The 27,812-nt window shown below is 42.8% G+C and overlaps 1 protein-coding gene across 1 annotated transcript in view; it reads right to left on the minus strand.

Moving 5' to 3' along the window:
* Positions 1-2,446: 2,446 nt before the first annotated feature.
* Positions 2,447-27,812, minus strand: part of KNL1 (kinetochore scaffold 1) — a 47,233-nt gene continuing 21,867 nt past the window's right edge. Inside the window, exons 11-26 of the mRNA XM_074955695.1 lie at positions 26,832-26,979; positions 25,621-25,688; positions 25,380-25,478; positions 23,025-23,140; positions 20,768-20,858; positions 16,403-16,519; positions 15,520-15,607; positions 14,050-14,130; positions 13,576-13,615; positions 13,348-13,449; positions 12,783-12,883; positions 12,405-12,473; positions 12,124-12,233; positions 11,348-11,466; positions 5,250-5,372; positions 2,447-5,113 (exon numbers count right to left, since the gene is read on the minus strand). Of these exons, the coding sequence (XP_074811796.1) occupies positions 4,999-5,113; positions 5,250-5,372; positions 11,348-11,466; positions 12,124-12,233; positions 12,405-12,473; positions 12,783-12,883; positions 13,348-13,449; positions 13,576-13,615; positions 14,050-14,130; positions 15,520-15,607; positions 16,403-16,519; positions 20,768-20,858; positions 23,025-23,140; positions 25,380-25,478; positions 25,621-25,688; positions 26,832-26,979 (1,587 nt within the window). The 3' untranslated portion in view covers positions 2,447-4,998. The remainder of the gene's footprint in view (positions 5,114-5,249; positions 5,373-11,347; positions 11,467-12,123; positions 12,234-12,404; positions 12,474-12,782; positions 12,884-13,347; positions 13,450-13,575; positions 13,616-14,049; positions 14,131-15,519; positions 15,608-16,402; positions 16,520-20,767; positions 20,859-23,024; positions 23,141-25,379; positions 25,479-25,620; positions 25,689-26,831; positions 26,980-27,812) is intronic.

Raw genomic sequence — 27,812 nt, forward strand, 5'->3', positions numbered from 1 at the left:
TATAAAAACTATCAAGACAGAACACCACAGTCAAGTTAGGATTTAAGTTGAGTGCTTATATTAGGGCTGTCGATTAATCGCAGTTAACTCACGCGATTAACTCAAAAAAATGAATTGCAATTAAAAAAATTGCAATTAATCACAATTTTAATCACACTGTTACACAATAGACTACCAAATGAAATTTATTAAATATTTTTGGATGTTTTTCTACATTTTCAAATATACTGATTTCAATTACAACACAGAATACAAAGTATACAGTGCTCATTTTATATTTTTGATTACAAATATTTGCACTGTAAATATGATAAATAAAAGGAATAGTATTTTTCAATGCACCTCATACAAGTATTGTAATGCAGTCTCGATCATGAAAGTGCAACTTACAAATGTAGTTTTTTTGGGTTACATAACTGGACTCAAAAACAAAACAATGCAAAACTTTAGAGCCTACAGGTCCACTCAGTCCTACTTCTTGTTCAGCCAATAGCTAAGATAAACAAGTTTGTTTACATTTATGGGAGATAATGCTGCCCTCTTCTTATTTACGTCATCAGAACGTGAGAACAGGCATTTGCATGGGACTTTTGTAGCCAGCATTGCAAGATATTTACATGCCAGATATGCTAAACATTTGTATGCCCCTTCATGCTTCAGCCACCATTCCAGAGGACATGCTTCCATGCTGATGACTCTCATTAAAAAAATGTGTTAATTAAATTTGTGGCTCCTTGGGGGAAAATTGTATGTCTCCAGCTCTGTTTTACCTCCATTCTGCCATATATTTCATGTTATGGCAGTCTCGGATGATGATTCAGCAGATGTTCATTTTAAGAACACTTTCGCTGCCGATTTGACAAAACGCAAAGAAGGTACCAATGTAAGATTTCTCAAGATAGCTACAGCACTCTACCCAAAGTTTAAGAATCTGAAGTGCCTTCCAAAATCTGAGAGGGATGAGGTATGGAGCATGCTTTCTGAAGTCTTAAAAGAGCAACACTTTGATGCGGAACTACAGAACCTGAACCACCAAAAAAGAAAATCAGTCTTCTGCTGGTGGCATCTGACTCAGATGATGAAAATTAACATGTACCAGTCCACACTGCTTTGGATTGTTATTGAGCAGAACCAGTCATCAGCATGGACACATGTCCTCTGGAATGGTGGTTGAAGCATGAAGGGACATATGAATCTTTAGCATATCCGGCATGTAAATATCTTGCGATGCTAGCTACAACAGTGCCATGAGAACATATGTCCTCACTTTCAGATGACATTGTGAATAAGAAGTGGGTAGCATTATCTCCTGCAAATGTAAACAAACTTGTTTGAGTGACTGGCTGAACAAGAAATAGGACTGAGTGGACTTGTAGGCTCTAAAGTTTTACATTGTTTTATTTTTTAATGCAGGGTTTTTTTTCATAATTTTACATTTGTAAGTTCAACTTTCATGATAAAGAGATTGCACTACAGTATTTGTATTAGGTGAATTGAAAAATACTATTTCTTTTGTTTTTTACAGTGCAAATATCTAATAAAAAATTTGATTCTCTTAAAGTGTTGAGCTGGGTTTAGAACCCAACACCTCTGAATCCCAGGTCTGTGCCTCTTTTTCGAAAGCTTGGGTAGTTGTTAAAGTGAGCAGTATACACGTCGTATTCTGTGTTGTAATTGAAATCAATATATTTGAAAATGTAGAAAACACCCAAAATATTTAAATAAATAGTATTCTATTATTGTTTAATCGCACAATTAATCGTGATTTTTTTAATCGCACAATTAATCGTGATTTTTTTTTTAATTGCTTGACAGCCCTAGTGTATATTAAAATAGGGTAGTTCTGACTCATGTTCCTTCTTTTGCATCACCAGCCTCTTCTACAGATGGCATTGTATTCTTATGATAAAAGAATTTAAAAAGGAGCAAATACTGTCATTTGTAGATTACTCATACTGGAAGTCATCTCTCTCTTTTTATGCAAAATCTAAAAACTACCCAGGCTTTCGAAAAAGAGGCACAGGCCCGGGATTCAGAGGTGTTGGGTTCTAACCCAGCTCAACACTTTCAGAGAATCAAATTGAAGACGCAAATGATCAGATACTTTACAGAGTTATTCATGGAGTTGCCTGACTGAACAATGGGCATATGCAGAATAATTGTGAAAACTTTAGAAATTAGGTTCTAATTGAATTTATCTTTGCAAATTAATTCTAGTAGGTATATTACTTCTATGGAGATACTAATACCTCATGACATTTAGAGTCATAAGTCAAGTCTGAAACCGTAGAGGAAAACTGGGGGAAATTACTCTTTGAATGACAATATGCCGTTAACGTCAACTTGTAAAACCCTTGGAGGAGTTTATGTGTACACACACTATGAATAAAAATTATATGCAAGACTAGAGCTGCTTCATTTCTGCTGTGCTTACATTCTCTCTGCTATTTCCCCTACCCTCTAGGTCTCCAACTAGAGCAGCTACAAAGATCGCTCTGATCAGACAATTCACCATATTCCACCCCAGTCCTTGTAGTCCCCTGATGTTCTTGGCTTAGTTTTTCTTTGATGTCTCTCAGACAATTCGTTTACCGCCATGCAGCACAGCACTTTATGAAGTATTGCAGGAGCACCCTCTGCTGGTTAAAATATCAGGACTTCATCAATTTAAATATATATTTTTAAATGAATTAAAAGTTGTTTCTGGTACTGCATCTCAAGAGTCTTCTGCCAGTTTGTGGTCATTTTCCTAGGGTATTTTTATATATATTTTTTCTCCTGTTTTGTGAAAGTCATTCACAGACAATGGGAGGAAATTAAGACTATATACAGGAGAATCAGTGGCGCGCGCACACACACACACAGTCAAATTTACAAACAAAAGACAGATGAAAAATATTGCTGTAATAATTTACAGGTAATGACACAAGTTACTCCCATGCTATTAGATAAATTTTCAGATGGAAATCTGATATGAGTTGACAATATCCATTTAACTTCTAAATTATTTCACAGTAAAGAAGAGAAGGAAAGTATTAATGATACAAATGTTTAATGAGCTTTTCACTACCTTATGTAGAAGGAAAGATTGGAAAAACCAGAGAACTTCATAAAAATATATCAATGCTTAAACATCTGAAAACACATTTTAAAATTCTTATACTTTACAGGCATATAGAAACAGTCAGGCACCTACAGAATGGAGAGTTGAGAAGTGCTAGATGCTTCAACATCATAGGAACAGTGTCTGTACACCCAGGACAGGACCATATCAGTCCCGACAATCTGAAGAATATACTTTATTAAGACTAATAAAACAGTCCAGAGTATGCCAAGGGTATTATCCAGATCTCCTAGTTTTGAAACCAAAGAATTCAGTCTCTATGAACAAAATTTGCTACAAAGACTAACACTGAAATATAGTGCACTGATTGCTCCTTAAGGCTCCTAGAACATTACAGCTCATGCAATTTATAGGAAACTTGGGGACAGACAGGATGTCAGTTAGTGATTTCTGTGGCAAATTATATACCAACTTCTCCAGGGCATTCAGCAAATGTTTAGAATTTGTTACTAGTATCAGTACAAAGAGTTAAAGAAAAGCAATGATATGGATGGTTTGCTAAACAAGGATCCTATTCCAGTGAGGATACAAAAGGAGGACAGGTAAAGGAGACTGTATTTGGAAGAAAAATGCATTTATGATGAAATTTAAAAAAAGGTTTTGCCATAAAGTATCCATAAAGGTAAAGCAAAAAATTCTAGTAGTGGCAGTTTCATTAAAATTACTAAAAGTTTCTTTAGAAACTTAATTATAAAATTAAGCAAAACATGATCAATTTGACTGAAATACAACTAAAAGAGCTGCTTGTTTCTGAGACCATAGTACACATCACAAGACATTTTCAGATAGCTGGAATTTGTTTAGCTGGATTTGTTGTATCTATTATAACCATTTGTACCAATACTGCAGATAAAAACAGAGCAAACACTATCTGGGTCTCTGTTTAGGCAGAGAAAAGTCCATCTAATGAAAATCACCACAGAGTTTTTCTTTCTAAGGAAACAGCTACCTCAAGCAAGATAGTATCAAAATGGTCGGTGCTAGAAGTGTGCTTGATAGATCCAGCCCTTCTGAACATCTCCTACCATGTCACCTCCTGAATACACTAAGCAAAAGCAGATTTACATATCTAGCCTTCTTACCCCTTTGAGAAATAGGGAGCCTAGCCTAAGTAAGTGCATCAAAAAGCTTAACACCTTAGCAATAGAAAAGGATCTATGTGCAGAATGATTAGAACCAAATTCCACAATGAAAAGTTCACAACTTGATCCATGTGACTTTGGGGTCTGTTGCGCTGCAAAATCAATGGTTAGAAACAGGGATCTGTAACCTTAAAGAGAAACTTCTGTGTGCGTGACATTTATGAATTTCGTAAGTTATAATTTTGTCAAGCAGCAGAAACCAGAATTATAGTTTCTGTGATCTGAGAGACATTCCAGTCAGCTGATATAATCAAACTTGAAATCTGGGCTAGTTAGTGATAATAACTTCCAGTCATGCAAGCCTTGGAAGATAGACAATAGCCCTTGGTAATAACAGACCAGAGATAAATTACCAGGCTAATTCTGGTGGTTATAGGAGCTAGAATTTCTTTTATGTGGCAGAGTGTAACAAAAGGGAAACCAAAACCAGCAGTGGCTGGAGGGGTTGGGGAAGAGGAAAAAAAATATGAGAAAAGTGGGACAAATTAATGGAAGCCATCTAAAATTCCTCCTTGGCTCTACAGAGATTTCTGCATTCCCTCAGCATGCTTTAGTACAGGAGAGGTATTTGGTAGTAGACTTACTGAGATTTCATTTCAGTGGTTTAAATATTGGACAATTTCACAGTCAGTTGCTAAATCAGATTCTCATAGCACTGAAAGAAGCTGGCAACTCTTGTAAGTTTGAAGAGGACAGACATCCAGCTTGAGAACTGTATTGACCTGAGTGGATTTAGTGAATGATCAGGGAACCCTGGAGCAAGTTATGATGAATCATTTTGACCATTCTCGTCAGGTAGTTGGTGCCCAGTGGCACATTGGACAGAACAGCAGAAATTTCATCATGGCTGGGAAAGACAAAAAGAAATCATCATCTCAGGTGAGCTTCTGACAGTATACTTCTTAGCATTTAAACTTCCTGTTCCCTGCTTTGAAGTGAAAAGTATGCCCAAAATCCTTTATTCTTCTGCTTGTGCTACTCACCCAAGGCTCCCAATCCATTTTTGGACAGTGAAAGGGAGTGGAGCTGATGGGTAGTTGGCAGATAGAGAGAGTGTCACCTCAAACTTTGCAAAAGCTGTGGAAGTGGAGAACAAGAGCTTCACTCTGCATGGAAAACAAAATGTACATGCAGAGGGTTAAGTCATGGCTTCCTATAATACAGCTTCCTTTGAAATTGTGTCTCCAGATGTGAAAGACTAGTGTCTTAACACAGACGTTACACACAGCCTCACTTTATATTCTTGAAGAGCATCAATAGAATTTGTTTATAGTGTAGCAGTGGGTAAGGTTGAAGGAATCTTCCCATTTTAAGTAATAAGGCCCAAGTTCCCCTCAGAAGAAACCAATCTCCCTAAAGGTTAATATGCCACATTTTGTCTTAAGGCAGAATTGTTTTGGAAGGACTAGGGCAGGAAGGGAGAGGAAAGATTCCTTTTCTGGATTTCCACCCTTCAAAAAATAAACAAACAAACCTCATTTCTCCAAATATGTAACTGCACATTTGTTTTGTTGACCTCGCTAAAGAGTACTGCCTTTTCTTTTGTTGTTATGTTGTGATGAGGGACACAGGGCATTAATGAGGGATATTACCAAAAAAATCCAGCCTGAGATGATGTGTATATACCCCACATTAAGGAACATAGAGAAAGGGTTAACTAGAACAGGGATACAAAGAGGCAATGGAAATCTGGAAGAGGGATCCTGCAGTGAAGAGTAAGTACTTGTCCAGCTCAGCCCAGCCATGCCACAGGACAAGGAAGCACCATGGGAAAGTGGGAACTGGGAAAATGAAGGATTACTGTGCTTTAAATGAACTTGAAGTTAAGCAATGTGTTTTTCTACCTGTCTGAAGCAAACTTAAGATGTCTTCGCTTTGCTGTTTTGATTTTTTTCCCTGAAGACCAACTGTAAGAAAAAGACAGTTACTTACTGTAACTGAGATTCTTTGAGATGTGATGCAGCTGTGCATTCCACTTAGATGTGTGCGCACCCAGCACACCGAAGCCAGAGAATTTTGCCTAGCAGTACCGTAAATGGGGAGTGCTTGTGCCTTGTGGCCACAGCCCCTCCTTTGGCCATATGAGGTGGGGGTGCCCCAACCCCCCTCAGTTCCTTCACACCAACGTGCAGAGACTAGACTCCGATGCAGAGGGGACAGAAGTGGGTCACAGAATACACATCTGCATCACATCTCAAAGAACCACAGTTACAGTAAGTAACCATTTCTTCTTCAAACAGATGCAGCAGTGTATTCCACTTAGGTGACTCACAAGCAGTACCCTCCACCCCAGAAGGCAGGGCTTATCGCAGGGGTGGGCAAACTACAGGTCACGGGCTGGGTCTAGGCCCTCAGGGCTTTGGATCCAGCCCGCAGGATTACCCCCTGTGGTGCCGTAGGCCCCGCGCTGTTCTCAGAAGCGGCCGGAACCACTTCCCTGGGGCCCCGGGAGTGGCAGGCAGAGGGCTCCGTGCGTTGCCCTTGCCTCCAGGCACTGCCCCCCGCAGCTTCCATTGGCTGGGAACGGGGAACCACGGCTAATGGGAGCTTCGGGGGAGGTACCTGGAGGCGTGGCAAGGGCAGCACACAGAGTCCTGTGTCCCCCTCCCCTCCCCACCAGGGACCGTGCAGGGACATGGTTCTGGCTGCTTCCCGGAGTGATGCGGCGTGGGGCCAGGGCAGGCAGGCAGGGAGCCTGCCCTTGCCCCAGTGTGTGCTACTGCCACCCCAGAACCACTTTAGGTAAGCGGTGCTGGGCCTGAGCCTGAACCCCTCCTGCACCCTGTCCCCCAACTACCTTCCCTAAGCCCCCTGCCTGCACCCTGCACCCCAATGCCCTGAGCTCCCTCCCACAGTCCACACCCCTCCTGCACCCCAACCCCCCTTCCCTGAGCCCCCCCATACACCCTGCACCCCTCCTCTGCCCCAATCCCTTGCCCTGAGCCAGTTTTTGCACACCGCACCCCCCCACCCCCTGCACTCCCTCCTGCACCCCAACTCCCTGCCCTGCATACAATTTCCCCACCCAGATGTGGCCCTCAGCCCAAAAAGTGTGCCCACCACTGGCTTACAGCCTACCCAAACAAAGATTACAGGACAGCCCTACCAAAGCTTGCTTCTTCCCTGGCAGATGCGATAATGGCATAATGGTTCGTAAATGTATGGATGGATGCCCACTTAGCAGCCCTGCAAATGTCCGAACTGTTGTGGAAGACAGACTACAGACTGAGGCAAAGGTGGCAAATCGCCTGAAAGCTCTTGGTAGGCAAAAATGCTCTCAAACTCGTTGAGTTTATTAGGATTCCAATGAACTCTATTTTCTGCGCGAGAACCAAAGTTAACTTACTGAGACCCAGACGGTCAAGCAAAGAGACCCAGACGGTCAAGCAAGCGCAACGTAGCATCGACGTGGGAAAGGACTTCCTCTCTGGACCTGCCTCTCAGTAACCAGTCATCCAGGTACAGGAAGATGTTGATTTTTTCTTCCTGAGGTACACCATCACCACAACCATGCAGTTGGTAAAAACCCCAGGGGTGAAAGAGAGGTCAACGGGAAGCACCATATACTGAAAACGCGCTCCACTATGATGAATCAAAGGAAGTCTAAGGCTTGGCAAAATCACCATGTGAATCGTGTCCTGAAGGTTCGGAGCAGCAAACCAGACATTCTGAGACAACACAGGGAGGATAGTCGATAGAGTGACCATTGAGAACCTCATGTATCTGATATATTTGTTGAGGCCGTGAAGGTCAAGAATAGGTCTCATTTCTTCCTTGGATCTGGACACCAGAAAGTACTGAGATTAGAAGCCTTGACCCCAGCGTTCTGGCAGAACATCCTCCACTGCTCTCAAAGCCAGTAGCAAGCAAACCTGCTCGAGGAGCACTCTCTCATGAGAGGGGTCCCTGAAGAGGAATGGGGAGGGAGGGTCGGTAGAGAGGTGGAAAGGAACTGGATGGCTTAGCCCAATCTGATGGTGCTTAGGACCCAGCTGTCTGGGGAGATCAAACCCCAAGCATCGTGAAAACGAGTCAGCCAGTCCCGAAACAAAGGGTACAGGAAGAAGGGAGTGACCCCTGGAACACTGCTCTGGACCAAGGAGTCAAAACAGGTGCTCGGGGGGTGCCAGGTGAAGGTGTGTGGGATTGGCCAAACCCCAGACCCGAATGCCTCCTCCTCTGGGACCTATGCCCCTTTCTGGGGTAGTCCTGCTGTCGTAGGGGAGGGAAAGGCTGCCCAAATGCATGCTGTGGATGATACTGCTGCTGCTATTAATCACAGCAGTGGTCCCTCTCCACTGCCGGTGTGTAAACCCCCGAGAATCGTAGGGTAGCCCTAGAGTGTAGAGTCTCATCCATCTTGTCAAACAAAGCATTTGTCCATCGAAGGGCAAATCCTCTATGGCCTGTTGCATGTTGGGAGCAGTGCCCAAATTCAGCGGCTAAGATGCTTTTTTCATGGTCACTGCCAAGGCCATCACTCTGGCTGAACTATTCGCCACATCCAGTGCAGACTGCAACAAAGTCTTAGCCACCAACCAGCCCTCAGTGATAAATGCCTGAAAGTCCTTCCTCGAGGCTTCAGGCAGCTAGTTTGCAAACTTAGACAGCCATCCAGTTCACAAAATCGTATTTGGACAGCAGTGCCTGCTGGTCAGCAATACACATCTGCAAGGAAGAGAAGGTGTAAATCTTCCTACCCACCAGGACCATCTATCTAGAGTTCTTGTCATTGGGAGTGGAAATAAACCTGCCCTGTTGGGCTCTATTGTTCACCGCAGTTACAACCATGGCGTTTGAGGCATTATGGGACTAAAACCCCTCAAATCCCTGCACTGGAATGAAGCAGAATTTCTCCATGGGTTTCACATTAGGCAGTATTGAATCCAGAGTGCTCCAGAGAACCTTAGCAGGCTCTAGGAGTGCACTGTTAGTAGGAAGGGTGACTCTCCCAGGGACAGATGGCTGCAAGAGATCCAAAACATATGGGTATTCTTCTAGAGAAACTCCTCCTGAATACCCAGGGAGGTCCTGGTATGCCTTGACATCCTCTGGTACTGAAGGAGAGGAAGAGCTTGGCAGTACAGAATTGTTCGGGGATAAAGAGGAAGTGGTTAACTGTGCCAGAGCCAGATCCTGCTTCAGGACCAATGGACCTGGATGGACGAGGCTGGAGGTGACGGGAAGGTTTACTGGTGCCTGGACCTATGGTGACTTGACGGTCACGGTCACTGCCACAGACCTGCCTGGTGACCTCACCTTAGGGCAAGATGAGGAGCATCCATGGATTCCACAGGTATAGGTAAGGGCATTGGTGGCCAATAGGCTTCCTGACCACAAGACAAGCACCAATTCTGATTGCCAGTGTTCCATAAATGGCCCCCGATGCGAGTCAGACAATGGAGAGTGGGAGAGGAGGAGGAAGATCCCAATCTGGATGCTGATGAGTCCTGGGCTTAAGAGGATAAAGGTGGAGCCAGCCCTGAGGGTGAGAGCAACCAGTCTGGCTCATCTGTAGCCAACAACGAAGAGAAAACTGACACAGACGGTGGAAATGGTATCGCTGGCACTGAGTACACCTCCATTGTTTCCAGTGGTGGAAGTAGAGTCAACCCCAAAGTCAGCCCTGGTACCAAGGTGATTGACGGTGCTGAAGTGGAAGGTGATGAGTGCCACCACAGTAACACCTGCAGCTCCAACTGCAACAGTGCCAAGGAGTTTCCCAGTGCTAAGGTCCCTTCCATTGAGCCTGGTACTTCCCCAGTTCCAGACTGTGGAAGGGGAACACTGGGGTGTAGTGTCAACAGACCTAAGGGTTCAGTGGCCTGTCCAGCCAATGGGGCTAAAAATGACTCGGCCGTGGCAAAGTCCAGGACCAAAGGAGAGGTCGGGGCAGAAAGGCAAAGGAGGTCTGCAGCCACCTGGTATGGTACCGACATGGAAACAATCTAACAGGGTCTCTAACATCCCTACTGAGTCCTGGGGAGCGGTAGGGAGGTTAGCACTAACTCTGTGCTGCTCCATGCTCTTCCTGGAAGAGGCAAGAGAGTCCCCACAAGATCTAGAGTAGTCTTGATTGGCCTTACATGACCTTTTCGTTGGTACATGCCACAGGGAACGGCTCCTCCGTTTTTTCGGAGAGACACCTGCTCCAGGGCACAAAGTGGCAGCACTCTCAGAACCTGAGGGTGACCTCTGATCCAACAAGCGCCTTGGTGTTGAAGCAAGCCACATGGTCTCTTCAAGCAGGTGCTGTTTTAGGCAAAGGCCCTTAGCCACTTGAGTTCATTTTGTGACTGATTTACAGATCAAACACTGCTCCTTGTGGGCCTCACCCAAACACCACAAACTCCACGTCTGAAGAATTGTTAGGGATCACTCCCCGACACAATAGACCATGTTTAAACCCTGGTAAGGGCATCAGAAGGGAATACTTAACTAAATACAGCTAACCCTAATTTAACTACCACTAAGTGTACTAATTAATTATATTCAACTAGGAAAAACACTAAAATAGTGAGAGGTTAAGACCACACAGAGCAAACTCCTCCAGCCACAAGGGGAAAGAAGGATCTGGGAGGGGCTGGGTGGAGGTTTCGGAGTGATGCTGACCCATAGAGTCAGAGAGGGGCTGTGGCCACGAGGGAAGAGCATTGCCCCTCTACTGGTACTGCTAGGCAAAATTCTCCAGCTCCAGTGTGTTGGGTGCGCATACACCTAAGTGGAATACACAGCTACATCTACCTGAAGAACTCTTGGTCCTGACTCCTTGATCTAATGCTTTGGATAGAGGTATGTATCAAAGTGGCAGGTAGCAAGTGATGAAAGATATGTCAGTAAGGAAGCTGACAGAATCCCTGAACTGTTCATTTTCTGCTATTCTGAAGTTAGGGTTTTGTTTTTTAAAAAGGTGCTGAATTTGTAAAAAAACCAACAAAAACAATGAAGTTTTTGGATGTCAGCTGGCTTCCATTATTAAAGTTAGACGGAAAGTGTGTTTCTAAGTCTTCTGTTTGTGAGTAGTCACTAACAGCACTTTTTTGGTGTTGAATTGCAGTAGGTGTGATCTTTAATCACTCACTTTGTATTGTCCACTTCTGTCTTCAGAAGATTAAACTTTCCACCCCATCTGTTCAGAAACACAATCTCTTCTCCTAAGAGTCGACAGCGATTCACCACTAATGAGACCTCATGCAGCATCTAAGTGGACAATCAGATAAAGTAATCATATTAGAGTTTACTCTTGTAAGCTACATAACATTTTAAATTGCAGTTCTACTCTAGAAAGTACATAAAAAAACCCATAATCTTAACTGCTAGCTCTACACTCAGTCTGGGATCTAAAAATGAAACTGCTCAAGTATCACCACAGATAAAAATTCTGCTGCCCGAATTCTGCTCTCAAATATACCTCTGCATCGTTTTGGGAAGGCCAAATTTGGTTCTGCAATTAAAACCACTATTCTATTAATTATGTAGGAACCAGAATAGAATTTCTGTCCTGGATGGTTGTGCTGTCTCTGTAGTACTAACAGAAGCCGTAAAACATTTCAATCGTAAAGCAAGCAGACATCAATCAGGGAACAGATCTATTGATTGAGGAATCTACAGTTATACAGACTAACCATTCAGAGCAGAACCAGATACTTTACTGTATGATTTATGATTGATTGAAACTACAGCTTTAGAATCACTTTCCTTATGGCAAACACTTAAGCAGCAGAATATGAATTAATTCAGGGCTGAACTTTATTTTAAGAAATCATTGTTAAAGAATATCATCTTTATTCTGTTGAACAGAATAGATTCCATGATCATCTTCTCAGGGCTCTGTAGTTTAGCTTCTTGGAACATTACCTGGGGCAGGTAGTCCATTGTTGTGCATTTTGTATGCCAGGAACCCTGACTTTCAATAAACTGGAAGATGAGCCTTTGGACTAGACATGATGAGAGTGGAGCTTTTTCTTCTGTAAGACAAAAGAAAGAATTATTCTTCAGAACTGTTTATATTTGTAATCAATAATCTCTGTTTGGCACTGCCAGGCAATGCACTTGCAGATAAAGTGCAAGTGTGCAGATGCCTTCCCACAAAACAGCAAACCCAAGGACCAGAGCAGCAAGCCACTTCAGAGCCTTACCATCCAACAGAGATTCAAAGCTCATATCAACAATCTTTTTGCAGGGATTGTGATTGAAAATAGCACCATCTGTGAGAGACCAAAAACAAACCGTATTATAAGGGTGTATTTCCAGACTGTGTGCACTTCCTAACACCTCAGAAATCTCTCTCTAGAGCAGACATCCAGGTTGTATAATTTAATCCTTTTGTTAAAAAAAAAAAAAAATCAGGCCCAGACTCCAATCCATAACTACCGTAACTCACAGTTTGAGTGCTTCCATTCTAGTATGTTTGCCCTCTCCTACTAGTATAAGGTCAGCCTGATCTGATGGATTTATATTATGTAAACCTTTTGGTTTGTAAGCCAGAGAAAGCTCTGCCAAATTTTGCCACTCACCCACTGGTGGTCCAAATGTAATAGTCAGTTCTATAGAATCATAAAGGAAGGTGAACACTGCCTGTTGATCGCTCCATTCACTGATCTCCCATTCAGTGAAGCTAAAGAAGAAAAACGTGAGTTACAAACAAAGACACAAAGTGGAAAAAGATAAAAGTACTAGATGTACATACAACATCTAGCACCACATAAATGTGCTAATGGAAGCTGGCATTTTGCTGTCCCTGTGGACAGATGGAAACAGTAGCATGACCTTCCAGGAAACATTTAAAATTTTGTCTTCTATTGAGAGGTAACACTAAACATTAAAACAAAAATACTCATTTTGGAAGGGGAGGAGACTGCTATAGGAAGAGATTTTGCAATGTGTCTTTTGTATATAAAATCAGTGCATCCTACTATGCACTAAACTCACAGAAGCTTTACTGCTAATTCTATATTGCCAGGAGATAGGCTCCCAAATGTAGCATCAATTAAAAATACATTAGCACTACCAATGTGGGGAGAGGAAACTGGTTGATCTCTGGGATAAGAATCAAAGGTGAAGACCCTTCCCTCCTCTTACTTGTATTTGTCAAGGAGCTCCTCACAGTCACTTGCTTTATTCTTCAGACGGTTTATCTCAGAAAACCCCTGCTTCTTCTGAACCTCCAGATTTGACAGATCCCTACAGAAATATAGCAACAAAATCAGATGCTCCTGGGAAGACAAAGCACCCTGATTCAATCTCTAGAACCTTAGTGCACATGCAGGCTTTAAATAGATGTAAAAGAATCATTGTGCGAAATTCTACCTTTGAAGCTCCTCTTCTTGGACTTTGAGGTTTTCAAGTTCTAAGAAATTTAAAAAAAGCTATGAAAGATCTGCAAGCAGTATGAGAAGCATGAAAAAAACCCGACTGGCTGTGCAGACCTGGTTCTCAACATCAGGAGAGACCCCAGAGTGATGGTAATTACCCTTTCTAGGATGTCAGTAGAAATGGGCAATGATTCAGCACTTGGAGAGCAATGCACTATAGCTGGCCCATGTTCTTTTCAGCTCATTGTATTCCAAGTTCTGATTTTCCAGAAAAAAGACAAAATGCAGAAAGGATGGTTTTTGTGGATAGCCATCTCCCAACCCAGTGAAGACAACTGTGGTGGTAAGATGCCCACCTTCAGTGTTTGCTTTCACACTAGCCTGGAGGTAGATATCCCCTACTCTGGACCACAAACCTTTCCATCCCCAGAGTTCATTAATGGAAATACACCTCAGCTGGCCCCATTACCTTTCTCAGAGTTTCTCACTTTGGACTCCCACTCTGATACTGGATCACTGATATCTGCTTCACATTCTTCCAACTTAGTAACTAAAGGAAAGAAGCATTAGAAGCCATTCTCTACCTACCACACTATTCTGAAGCACAGCAGTGAGTTCTACAGGAATTCAGCCTCTCTTTGTATCAGTCAGTCAGGCTCAATGTTTAGGTTTCAGTTGTCTTCAGCTATTATAATAATGAGCTGCAGTTTTACTTTGTCAAAAATGACAATATGGACACATGTGACAAGAAGCCTGTAGTTCTAGGGTTTACACAGAAAATTTCAGGTAGCAGTGGATGGTGGGTAAAAATCTTATTTGTGCTATATCCCATTATAGCAATTTTGAAACTCACGGTGCACATTTGTCTTGAGCACTGAAATATATTAGGAAAAAAAAAAACCAATCAAACTGGTCACTTAGTCTCCATGTCCTACTTACAAGGTTCCCTTAAGCCAAATCTACAATCACAGGCCTATCCAACCAGCCTCATACAGACAAGTTACTCACAGTACAGGACTTGTAATGCTCCAACACCCCTTTGCTAGTTTCTGCTTGTAAGTGATCATTTGAATAGTACAGGGGTGGGCAAACTTTTTGACCCAAGGGCCACATCAGGGTTGGGAAACTGTATGGAGGGCTGGGTAGGAAAGGCTTTGCCTCCCCAAACAGCCTGGTCCCCGCCCCCTATCCGCCCACTCCCACTTCTCACTCCCTGACTGCCCCCTCAGATCCCCCGACCCATCCAACCCCCCCCCAGGACCTCCTGCCCCAACTGCCCCCCCAGACCCCAGCCCCTATCCAACCCCCCCTGCTCCCTGTCCCCTGACTGCCCCAACCCCTATCCACACCCCTGCTCCCTGACAGGCCCCCCCGAGACTCCCACGCCTATCCAACCTCCCATGTTCCCTGTCCTCTGACCACCCCCTCCCAGAATCTCTACCCCATCCAACCACCCCCTGCTCTCTGACTGCCCTGACCCCTATCCACCCCCCCACCCCCTGAGAGGCCCCCCCGGGACTCCGTCTATCCAATCGCCCCCTGCTCCCCATCCTCTGACCGCCCCACCCCAGAACCTCCGCCCCATCCAACCACCCCATTCCCTGTCCCCGGAAACCCCCTGCCCCTTATCCAACCCCCAACCACCTCCTTACCATACCACTCGGAGAGGCAGGACTGGCTTATTGGAAAGCCTGGGAGGTGGGCAGGCACAAGCCACGCTGCCCGCGTGGCTGCTGGAAAGGGGGGACAGCAGGGGCGGGGCCAGGAGCTAGCCTCCCCGTCCGGGAGCTCAAGGGCTGGGCAGCACGGTCCCGTGGGCCAGATGTGGCCCGCGGGCCGTAGTTTGACTACCTCTGGAATAGTAGCTCTTCCAAAGAAGTTAAGAGGTGTTTATACTCCAGTAAATGAAAATTCTTGAACTAGGATCTGAAACACTTACCCGTTTCCAGAGCAAAAAGACAACTATCCATCTCCCTGAGGAATTCATCCATTTTTGCTATTCTTGACTGTAGTTTCTCCCATTGGATCTAAGAGTAAAATTGAACAATTATGTTTCATTTTTGTTTGGTAATATATTTTCACATAAATCTATGGCTGTATTTAAATAATAGTTCTGGTTTTCTAGGACTCTCACACTGATCTCTGCTTGCTAGGAAATGGACCAATGAAGCCAATGCAGTCTATCATACTTTGACCTAAAACCAGATAGACAGCAGTTAAGGCAATCACAGGATTTCAGATGACACCAGAGCTGCTTTGCCATAATCTTTCAATCACTTTTCTCAGGAAGAGGAGAGATGATGCAGGGTGCTAACTGAGAAGACAGTTTTTTGAGCAAATGCTAACCTGTTCAACCCTTTAAGAAATAAGCAAATTCTGAGATGTCCTTCACAATGGGACAAATGCTCCATTTATTTCTCTGACTGGTGGCCTATGCCGATATCCCCACTCTCTCATTACTTGTAGTGCAATATGATCACACCATAAGAAGATAGCAGTGCCCATGTCATTGCTACTCTCCCCCTCCCCTTTTATACTTTGTAGTGTGTAGCATCCACAGGTCTGAATCAGGAGCAAGGTCCCCACTGTGTAAGTGCATAGAAAGATATTGCCCCTGCCCTAAAGTGTTCACAATCAAATTTAAAATAAGATTCCACAATATGAGGGAATAACAGTAGTAGAATGCATATTTACATAGGATAGTTATGTGCATGATTTGATAGTCCCAACTCACCTTACACATTTTAAATATAAATGAAATAAATAAATCAGGAATCCCTAATGGCTCTCTACCACCCTCTTCCCTTCTCCAACCCTCATACCTGTGTGTTCTGCACCAAATGGTCATACAATTTCACTTTCCCCTTGTGAGCCAGGACTTTACTCTTCTTGGTGAAACAGGATTTCATTTTATTCAACTCTGTTCCAAAGTTCTTCAGCTGCAATGGATGGGAAGAACAATAGGCAAGGTGAATTAGAAAGTTACATAAAGTTAGTCTTTGGGACTGATTCAACTGTCTAGTAGCAGCATATGAAAGTCACAAGTAGAGCCCAGCAAATCTGCGGATATCCATGGACCATGTTTGCGGATCACGGATGAATGCGGATCCAAGTTTTATATCTAGAGTCCTCCAAATCTGCAGATATCCTTGTGAAACTGCATTCCATATTCACCATAGTGATATGATTATGATGCATCTTGTACAAAATATGTCATGTGAGGTGTGAATGGAAAAGTTATGCTTTGCTGCATATGATTATCTTATATGCATGCATGCATCATTTTTGTATCTGGAGTTATGAATATTTGACTATGCATCTGTATTTCAAGTGTGCTTTCTCTTGGATAACTCCCATAAGGTAATTTACATCCAGTCTAGGTGGCACATTGTGATGGGTCTATTCAAGGTAATGGCCCATCAACGAAAACAATGGGCCATGGGAAAAGCTTAGCCTCACCTGATGAGTTTTCCTGTGGACACTTGAGCCAATATATGGGTAATGGCTGCTATGACTCATCGAAGCACGCAAGGGCACATGACTAGGTCATGTGATATTAAACTCCATCCTGTGTCAGTATTTTTCCACTAACTGAGCTGGGGCTTTGCTTGGAGCAATGAAGTCCCCTCCACATGGAAGAAGCTATAAAAGGGGGGAAATGACATCACCACTGGCCTAATTCCCCCTACAACACATCACCTGGAAACACCTTAGGAACAAAGACTGATCTGGGGAAGGGGGTCCCAGGCGAGAAAGAAGAAAACACTGCCTGTGTATGGAAGATTGGTGGACTACTGGTACCATCAGGGTAAAACACTGCTTATTTCAAATCCTGTCTAGTTTATAAAATTTAGATTGTAATTTTATTTATTTCTTAGTAACCAACTTTGATCTGTACACTATTACTTATAATCACTTAAAATATTTCTGTAGATAATAAATTTGTTTTATATTTTTACTAAAACAGTGTGGTGTTTGAAGCACAAAGGTAAATCTGCTCAGGAACAGGGGCTGGTGCATTGTCCTCTCCACATTGAGTGAGGGGTGGACAGGGAAATAAACTTACACTGGTCAGGCTTTTGACCAGCGCAAGCTGGTACAGCTCTGGGGTCCTAGGCTGTGGAGTTCGGGGGGAGGGGGGGTGAAGCTGGCTGGAGCCTCTCTATTCTTGGTTCATGACTGGCTAGGAGAAGCATTCATGTAACTGCAGCTTGGGGTGTCCCAGCTTGTGTATGGCTGTGTAAGAATAAGGCCTGGAGAGGATTGCAGCTTGTCACTGCCTCACAACGTGAGAGGGGGCCCAGGCTGGTATGCCAGAGGTCTCAGCAGTATCCCAGTTCCAGGCTGCACCCCAAGGAAGTCCATCACAATCCTCTTTGGGACAGGGGCCACGTTTGTGGATCGGATGCAGATAAAAATTTTGTATCCACACAGGGTGCTACACACTAGGAATCAAACATTTGGGTCAGGAAGTTCCATAATGATAATCAGGCTCAATACAATTTAGTACTTTATTCTTTGCACAGACTTAGCAAATTGGAAATCCCTTATTCAAAAGGTAGAGTAGCACACAAAGTATCTAAACACCAATAGCATTGGACACTTATGTCCAATAACCAGAGAAGAGGAGCTTTCAGAACATAAAAGGAGTGATATGTATTTTTTTGGCTTACTGTATAGCCTCGTTCATTAGCCCGTTCGTTTATAAGCCGACCCCCACCCCCAAGATGGATAGGTAAAAATAGTAAAAACTGTATGACCCTTTCATAAGCCGACCTTATATTTCAGGGGTTGGCAAACTTTGGCTCCTGGCCCGTCAGAGTAAGCCGCTGGCAGGTTGGGACGTTTTGTTTATCTGGAGCGTTCACAGGCACGAAGCCCCTCAGCTCCTTGTGGCTGCGGTTCGCCGTTCAAGCTCCCGTTGGCTGGGAACGGCGAACTGCGGCCACAGGGAGCTGAGGGGCTCTGTGCCTGTGAACGCTCCAGGTAAACAAAACAACCATGTATTAGATATTCAATTCAATGATTTCATATAGAGTTTAAAATCATCAAATTTTGGTGTAGACCATTTATAACCTGACCCCCACTCTTTGATACAACTTTTTTACCAAAAATATTCGGCTTATGAATGAGTATATATGGTAAGTACTCTGAAATTTGTTGCCCTGGTTATTTGAGACACTTAGCAAAACTCTACAATATATATATGGTATTGCCATACTGAATTACATTTGTGGTTCATCTAGTCCAATATCTTGGCTCCAACAGTGGCCAGCTCTAGAAGCTTCAGGGGAGGGTGAAAGACACACACCAGCCACACTCTAGACATGCAGATACATGACAATCTACCTCCACATGAAGGTTTCATTCTAATCCCTAATAGAGATTGGTTTAGTATCTCTTGCAACATTTGTTAGCATTAGCTATAACAAAAATATCCGAAAGTTATCATCCATAATGATGTCCAACCCTTCTCTGAATCCTGCTAAGGTCTTGGCCTCAATGACATAATCCTATGACAATGAGTTCCACAGTTTAATTATGAATCGTGTGATAAAGTATTTCTTTATCACTTTTGATTTTACCATGTTCCAGGTTCACTGAATGTCCCTTGTTCTTGTATTGAGACAGTGAAGCTCCTGATCTACTTTCTCAATACTATTAATTATTTTGTATACTTTTATTTGTCCCCTCTTTTTTCAGATCCAAATGTTTTCAATTTCTTCATATAAGAATTTTTCCATGTCCCTAATCATTCTCATTGTCTTTCTCCAAACCCTTGCCAACTCTAATACCCCTTTCTGAGATGGAGTGACCAATGCTGCATACAGCATTCCAGATGGGAGGCAGCCCACTGATTTATATAATAGCATAATATTTTCTGTATTATCCATAACTAAGGCTACGTTTTAGTCATGGGTATTTTCAGTAAAAGTCATGGACAGGACACAGGCAGTAGTAAACTTGGGCCAGGGGGCCATGGGTGCTGAGGGAGCGGGTGGCCCAGGACCCCTGCTGGTGGTTGGGGGCGGGGGAAGGAGACTCAAGTGGCAGCACATGGCCTGGGACCCCTGCTGGTGCTGGGGGGGTGGGGGGTTGGAGGGGCTTCCAACTCCTTACTAGGCTCCCTACTCAGTCCTAGGAGCTACAGGAACATGCCAGTGGGAGCCGGGGAGCCCCTCCCCCAGGTAAGTGCCGCCCTGCACCTCAACCCCCTCCCACACACCCAAGCTGCTGCTGGCCCAGGGGCTGCCTGGCTCAGGCAGCCTCTGAGCCAGCACAGACCACTGCAGAAGTCACGGAAGTCATGGAAACTCATGGAATCCGTGACTTCCATTACCTCTGTGACAGACAGAGAGCCTTATCCATAACATTCGTTACACATCCTAACATCTTGTTTGCTCTTCTGACTGTAGGAGTGCACTGAGCAGAATTCTTCATTGCAAGGTCTACAGTGACATGCCGATCCTTTTCCTGAGTTGATGAATTAATTTACAATCCAGAAAGGTGTATGAGTAGTTCAAATTTTTCCATCCAACGTTCATTACTTTGCATTTGTCAACACTGGTCATCATCTGCCATTGTGTAGTCAATTCTCCTAGCTTGGTTAGGTCCCTCTGAAATTCCTAAGACTTCTCTGAACTCAACTAAGCCAAATAACATTGTATCACTCTCAAACTGAAGACTGAAACTAGACAAATTCAGACTAGAAATATGGGGTAAATTTTTAACAGTTGTTAAAACAATTTACCAAGGATCCTGTGGATTCTCCATCACTGACAATTTTAAAATTAAGATTGGATATTTTTCTAAAACTATACTCTCGGGATTATTTTGGGGAAGTTCTACAGCCTGTGTTATACAAGAAGTGAGACATGATAATCCAAATGGTCCCTTCTGGCCTGAGAACCTATGAAATTTTGCTACCTTACAACTTACTCCCCTTTTCCAGATTGTTAATATACTAAGCACAAGACCTAATATACAATTCTTAGCTATTCTGCTGTTAACTTTTTGCCATGATGAAAATCAATCATTGTTGATTCCAGCTCTTTATTTCCTGTCTCCTAGCCAGTTTTGGATCTATAATAATAATTTGCCTTTTGTCCCACAATTAGCGAGTCATGTCCAGTCACCATTCAAGTTTTTATAACTGCATGCAATAAGACTGCAACAGTTGGTATTACCTCTTTGTCAGAGAAGGTCCTCATCACCTCCCAGAGGCTCTTATTCACATCCACCAAAAGTTTATCCTGGACTCCTGCACATAACTTTAAACTGAAATATGAAAAAAGGTCAGAGAACAGTCTTGTTATAGCCATGTAAGCCAGCACACAAGAGGTTATGCATTTTATGCAAATCTACTACACTGAGTTTTAACTAAGCATGGAGATGTAAGTATTTTTTTTAAGTAGGACTCAGTGCCTTTGACTAACTTGTCAGACCTGACTCCTTCACTGCCCTTTCACTATCTTTTGGATATTACCCCTCTTTTGATTAAAAATTCCTAACAGACCACATTGTGAAGGAGGTAGTCTTCACAGAATATTTAATCTCCTCAATTTCTTTACACTTAATTATGTTATTCTTTAATCCCAGTTACAAAATTACAGGTCAACAAACTCCAGAAGTGTGAATTTATGTAAAATAAAGGGGCATAATCTCTTTTTGTTGTCCAGGGAATTAAATGCATGAAGACTGCTATATCAGAATGAAAGTAGAACTGTTGGTTTCTAACTGCTGTATAGCTGCTTTATTCTTAAAGAAGCATTTCCGACCCAATTCAGTTCCATTTGTACTATTGTGGCTATGTGAATAGTATGGGTACTGTGGGTACAGCTTAAGTGTGGTTCCTATATTTATAGGAAAAACTCCTCAGAAGTAAAACTAACTGGACTGACTGATCTCCGAGGTTTATATTCATACTCCTCTTGCTCAAGGTTAATGTAAGGCTGCTGGGAGAGTTAGTGAGTAGCTGCAGGTAACATCCTCAGTATGCTGTCGTCATTCAATTTATTTCCATATCTGAACTGGCTGGTTCAGTGCAGTGACTTATTTGGTGTCTAAGATTGGGGCATGGATGAGATCAAGGTGACTAAGGATGAAATCCTGACCCCACTCAAGTCAATGGGAGTTTTGCCTTTGACTTCAGTGAGGCCAAGATTTCATCCATAATGTTTACAGGATAAGTAAGGCACCCAGAAGTAATTCCCATTATATCAGAACCTACGCCAATTAACAGGATAAACCTACAGTTTTATTCACAACTTGGAGATTTTGTTGGATATCCATGTAAAAATTTGCCAAAAGTGATTTTTATTTTTATCCTCGGCCTGGGGCATAAAGGCTGTACCATTTTTTTTTTATTTTTTTTTAATATTGACCATGCTATGGTTATCAAGTCTTTTGTCACCTTGAAGCTGGATTATTGCAATGAAATCTAGAAGTTCAAGTAATCTGAAAATTGCAGCTTGCTTTCATGCTGAAAGCACATTAAACATCTGCTGCTCTGATATCTCCATTGGTTACTAGCTGTGTTCCAGGTGAAGTTTAAGGTGGTGTTTTTGAGCTATAAATTCCCAAGTGGCTTTTTCCTTGATTACTTGAGAGACTGCCTCTTCCTGTGAGATACTGTGTTAGATTATCCATGACAGTAAAGCTAACAGTCCATTGGTTTAAACAAGAGGCAACCTGGAATTTATTTCCATCTCAAATCTGCACAAGCCCAGATTTGATGATCTACAGAATATGATGCAAAGCTCATGTTTTCCCCAGCTGTCTTTTTTTTTTTTTTTTAGGGAAGGCTGAGCATGCAGGGAAGAGTTGTTCAGGGAACAAAGGAGGAGGAAATGGAATTGGTGTTATGGTTGTTAAGTTTTTAGGACGGCTTTTACATTCTATTTCCTATATTTTGTTTTAGTAGTTTAACTGCAGTGTGACTAAAAAATCAGATACTAGAATCAATCATGAACAGGAAAACTTAAGTCTCTGGGATATCGTACTGTCTGTATTTTAATTTGATAAATTCTGGAGAATTAGAACAGATAATGGCAGATTATAATCCACCATGATCTTTCTTCTGTTTGCTATCTTTTATCAGCTTTGATAAAAACATTTACTTTTGCTAACATTAAGTTACATTTACAGGTCAGAGGAGATAAAGAACAAATTAAATCACTGTTGGCAGATTTGTCTCTACCCACCTCCACACCCACAAGTCCTACCAAGACTTTCCCACATTCAGCTTTAACCCATAGGTTTAAATGATACTTGTTTAAAATTAAACAGGCTTACTACAGTCTTGAACTTTTTTCCACCTGTCCATTGGAAAATAATGGAATTACTCCCTTCAGGCCATCCTGCATGCAGCCAAATCTAAGATGATGGGTTAACAAAAAAACTAACATTCCCTGTGAATGACAAAAAAACCAACCCCTCTCTTACTCTTCTATCATCTGAGAGAGAACCTGGCAATCTTCTTCATAAATCTGCAGCTTGGGGCGATAAATGTACTGGCTGAAAATCAGGTCTTCTGGAGTAGGAGCTGTGTTTACTGCATACTAGAGAGGGAAATAGGAATGAAACTGAAAAATCCAAGAGAGTGCATTTCAGAAACACTAACTTCAAGTCAAATCCACATCCAGAAATTAGTTCCAGGATCAAGATAGTTATTTAGCAGAAATTTTATTGGAGAGAAAGTTCCTATGGCTGGCAGCATGGCCTAGTGGAAAGGGCACAGCACTAGGAGTTAGAAGTGCTGAATTATATTCCATCCTGTACCAAAATTTACTATGCATCTTAAGGTAAGTCACGTCACTTCTGTACCTCAAATTTACTCACCTTTGTGAAGCACTTTGAGATCTAGGGATGAAGCATGCTACATGAGTGCCAAGTATTATTTTTATTCTTAAAGGCCAGCCCTAGAGTATCTGTAGACAGGTTACAGTTCAGGAAAACTGGTAGAGTAAAATATGAAGGCTACAATTTTCAAAAGCACCCATGTGACTTAGAAGACCAAGTCCAACTGACTTTCAGACTCCTAAGTGCTTAAATCACTGGATGCTTTTGAAAATTTTATTCATAGACAAGAATTTACGTAGGCTGTTCTAACTTGACGCAAGGATGGATGAAGGAAGCTTTTGGTTTTGTTGACTTTTCATTCACTAGTAAAATGGTTAGAGTCTGCAAATCCATGTATAACCGCTTTATATCAGCGGATATACGCATCTATGGATGCGGATGCAGATATCCACGGTCCATTTTTGTGGATCGGATGCGGATACAAATTTTGTATCCATGCAGAGCTCTAAATATAGGATCTCAAAGGCAGGGAAGCAGCTGTCTTCAGCTCATAGCCTATGAGGCTACTTCCACATCTTCCAGACCCTATATTCCCTCTCCCAACATGTACAGAGAAAAGGGAGGTGATAGATCAAGACAGGTAGCAAAATCGCCCATGCTCCGATCACCACAGTTTAAGCAGCCAAACAATTTAGGAAACCTCTCCCAACATCATTGTCATATCAAATCAATTGGGGAGGGAGGCAGCTACTTCTGCAAAGTCAGTCAGGAAGCCATATTGACTTACTTTGCAGAAGCAGCTGCTTCCCTCTCCAACTGACCTGATACAGCACAAATTAAGCACTGGCTAGGCAGCTGAAGAGCAACTTCACCCCCATCTGTGCCCGTAACCCCTGCACCAACCTCCTACACCCCTAACCCCTGCACTCCCCCCATCACTCCTATCACCTGTACTGTGCCCCCTTTACCCCTAACCCTTGCACCCCCTCCTGCGCCCATCTAGGGAAACTGATCTGGAGTCATGGAGTGCCTGCTATCGTTGCTCCCCCCCCCCCCCCCCCCCGCCCCAAGTCCTCTAGGGCAGTGGTCTCCAAACTGGGGTGCACGAGATGATCCCAGGGGGTGCGCAGCAGCAATAGCACCGCCGGACGGTGCTCCACAGTTTTTTTCTTCGGCAGCAGCTCTGCACGTCCACGGCTGGTGTTCCCCTGCGGCTGGTCTTCTGGTCTTCTTCCATCACTCTGGGGGTGTGCGAGCCAAGAAGTTTGGAGACCACTGCTCTAGAGGGCTGCGGAGGATGACCTGCCAAAGCATTGGCTGGGCAGCCAGAGAGCACCTTTATCTCCCTCCTATGCCCATCACCCCTGCACCACCCTAACCCTAAGCTACTCCTAAGCTAGACAGAGATTGCTGTTATAAGAAGCTAAATGTTCCCACTTTCCAGGAGTGCTGTGTGCATCATCTCTGGCACAACGAGCAGTTCCTATTGGCATAAGAAAGAAATCAGAAACAGAAATTGGACTATTAGACCAGCCCCAATGTAACCATTGCCATTTTACCAATTAGAAGCTGCACTACAGAATATATTTACAAAGCCAGTTTCAAAGCAGAGTACAGGATACGGGAGTAGATCAGTGCATACAAAAGAACTACTAGTGCACGTTAGAAGGGCCCACACAGATACTTAGTGCGCAGCAGGCTAGCAGGGGTAGATTCACACCCTGGCATGCCACAAACTAAGTGTTCATGTAGATAAGCCCTTCGTGTGTAATAATTCTGAAGTGCTCTGATCTACAGGGCTGGAAAATAAACTGTCCAGATTTATTCAGAAGTAAACTGGGGGAAAGGGAAGGAGGCTGGTTAGTCTGTGGGCCTGGAAACAAAGATCTTTACAACTCAACTTCTTTAGCTGTCTTTAGTCAGATTCTATAAAATAATTGAAATAAATACATTTTAAGTGGCAGTGATGACTCTGCGTTTGAGAGGTTAGATACTCACATTGGCTGGAAGATGACTCTGCCGGGGCTTCTGAATTAGAATATGGACCTGGAGAAGCGTAAAAAACTCCCCTACTGTGATAACACCATCCTGAAATTTCTACAGAGTGAATAAAGTGTACACATCAATAATTAGAGTATGCTCATTAGCAAGAGTGCATGCAAAAGAGCATCTAAAGAGAAGACAGGTAATATCTCTCTTATTAGGAAAAAAATTAATGGCCTTTTAGGTACCTACATACCTCAAATAAATTCTGTTCGCAAATACTGTCCATGAGAAGCTGAGTCTCCATCTGACTGCTTCGCTGCACTAGAGAGAAAGGAGATTGCTGCAGTTCAAAAATAAAACTTTATGAAGTCATGACTGTAGGTCCATACCAGTTCAGATTATAAGAACAATTTTCATACAATTCAGAGTTTGACCTTCACACCATATGAACAATGCTTTTTCTGCCTTGCTTACTCAGAACTTGTCTACACATACGGTACTACAGCGATGCAGATGCACCACTTTAGGGCTTAGTGAAGACACTACCTATGCCAAAGGCAGAGCTTCTCCCATCGGCATAGGTACTCCACTTCCCTGAGAGGCAGTAGATATGTTGACAGGAGAAGCCCTCCCGTTGACATAGCGCTGTCTACACTGGGAGTTAGGCCGGTATAACTGTGTTGCTCAGGGCTGTGGATTTTCCACAACCCTCAGTAATGTAGTTATACTGACTTAAGTTTACAGTGTAGACAAGGGCTTAGCAGCCAAAGAAATACTGTTGGGGAAATTTGAGGTAATAGGAAAGTTCATTAGTAGTTAATGATATGAAGTTTCTAATGTTTAGAAATATATCTTAATACCATTCGAATATTCTTCACATGACTTATTAGGCTGTGGTGAAAAGGGTTATGGGATCAGAGTTAAGTTGCTTATGAACCTTAAGTCCACCTTTCTTAAATTTCAAGGCTGTTTTTGTTTTTAAATTACATTTTAATTTGATTTTCTGTTCAAAGTATATTTCCAACTTTCAAATCTTATTTGTCTGAATAATCAAATGAAATAAACTTAGCTATATTTTCTTCAGTTCTCTCTGTTATACATTACGTTACTCTCACTTGTATCATCTCAATTGATCTGTGACTCCTGAGCCTCTCTATTATGAATACAACCACCATTTCTGGTGAGGACAGAGAAATATTATTGCAGGCCTTCCTTCAACTGGTAACAAGAATCTGCTTTTTCTAAATCACTTCTTAGGAAAAATGCCATTACAATTTGTACTCATCCACAGAATCGAAGAGCTATCTTAACTGAAAAAGATTAATACATATTACCATACAGCGCTTGCATGACATGAAACATCCCCAGAGAAAATAAATGCTGGTAAGAGAACCTTATCAACTGAGCTGATTAAAACCGAAATAAGTTAACAGTTTTAGGTGAATACTGCCAAGAGAGTCTTACTACTAAGATCTGTGTCAGCTTTAAGAGAATCCAGACTGCTGCTGTTGCTAGAGTTGCTCCTTTCCAGGCTTTTAGCTGATAGACTTGGAGGATTTTCACCCTCATGAGTTTCTACTTGGGTATGAGATAAAATGATACTGGAGGTAGCCTGAAATCAAACAAACAGATATTTATTAGGACACTTGCTATACAACAGCTACATTGTTACTTTCAATAGCAAATCATGTTTAGCTTCTGCATATTTATATATAGGGCCCTACCAAATTCACGGTCCATTTTGGTCAATTTCACAATCATATGATTTTAAAAATAATAAATTTCATGCTTTCAGCTATTTAAATCTGAAATTTCATGGTGTTGGAATTATACGAGTCTTGACCCAAAAAGGAAGTGTGTGTGAGGGGGGCAGGGGGGTCACAAGGTTATTGTAGGGGGGGTTGCAGTACTGCTACCCTTACTTCTGTGCCTTCAGAGCTGGGCAGCTGGAAAGCAGCGCCTGCTGGCCGGGAGCCCAAATCTGAAGGCAGATCCACTGCCAGCAGCAGCACAAAAGTAAAGATGGCATGGTATGGTATTGCCACCTTTACTTCTGCGCTGCTGCCTGCAGAGCTGGGCCCTCAGTCAGCAGCCACCACTCTCCAGCTGCCCTGCTCTGAAGGCAACACAGAAGTAAGGTTGGCAATACTGTGACCCCCCTGCAACTCCCTTTTGGATCAGGACCCCCAATTTGAGAAACGCTGGTCTCCCCCATGAAATCTGTATAATATAGGGTAAAAGCACACAAAAGACCAGATTTCATGGTCCATGATGCATTTTTCATGGCCGAGAATTTGGTAGGGCCCTATTTATATATACTAAATAGTAGGACATCCCACTATAAGGCCATACCAGCCACCTGTCTAACTCCCAGCTCTTCTGGCAGGTGGGTCTGCAGTCACCTTTCCAGCTTTTGGACATTCTCACCACTCTTTGTGAAGTAAA

This window comes from Natator depressus, chromosome 6 (assembly GCF_965152275.1).
Source record: "Natator depressus isolate rNatDep1 chromosome 6, rNatDep2.hap1, whole genome shotgun sequence".
Lineage (NCBI taxonomy): Eukaryota > Metazoa > Chordata > Testudines > Cheloniidae > Natator > Natator depressus.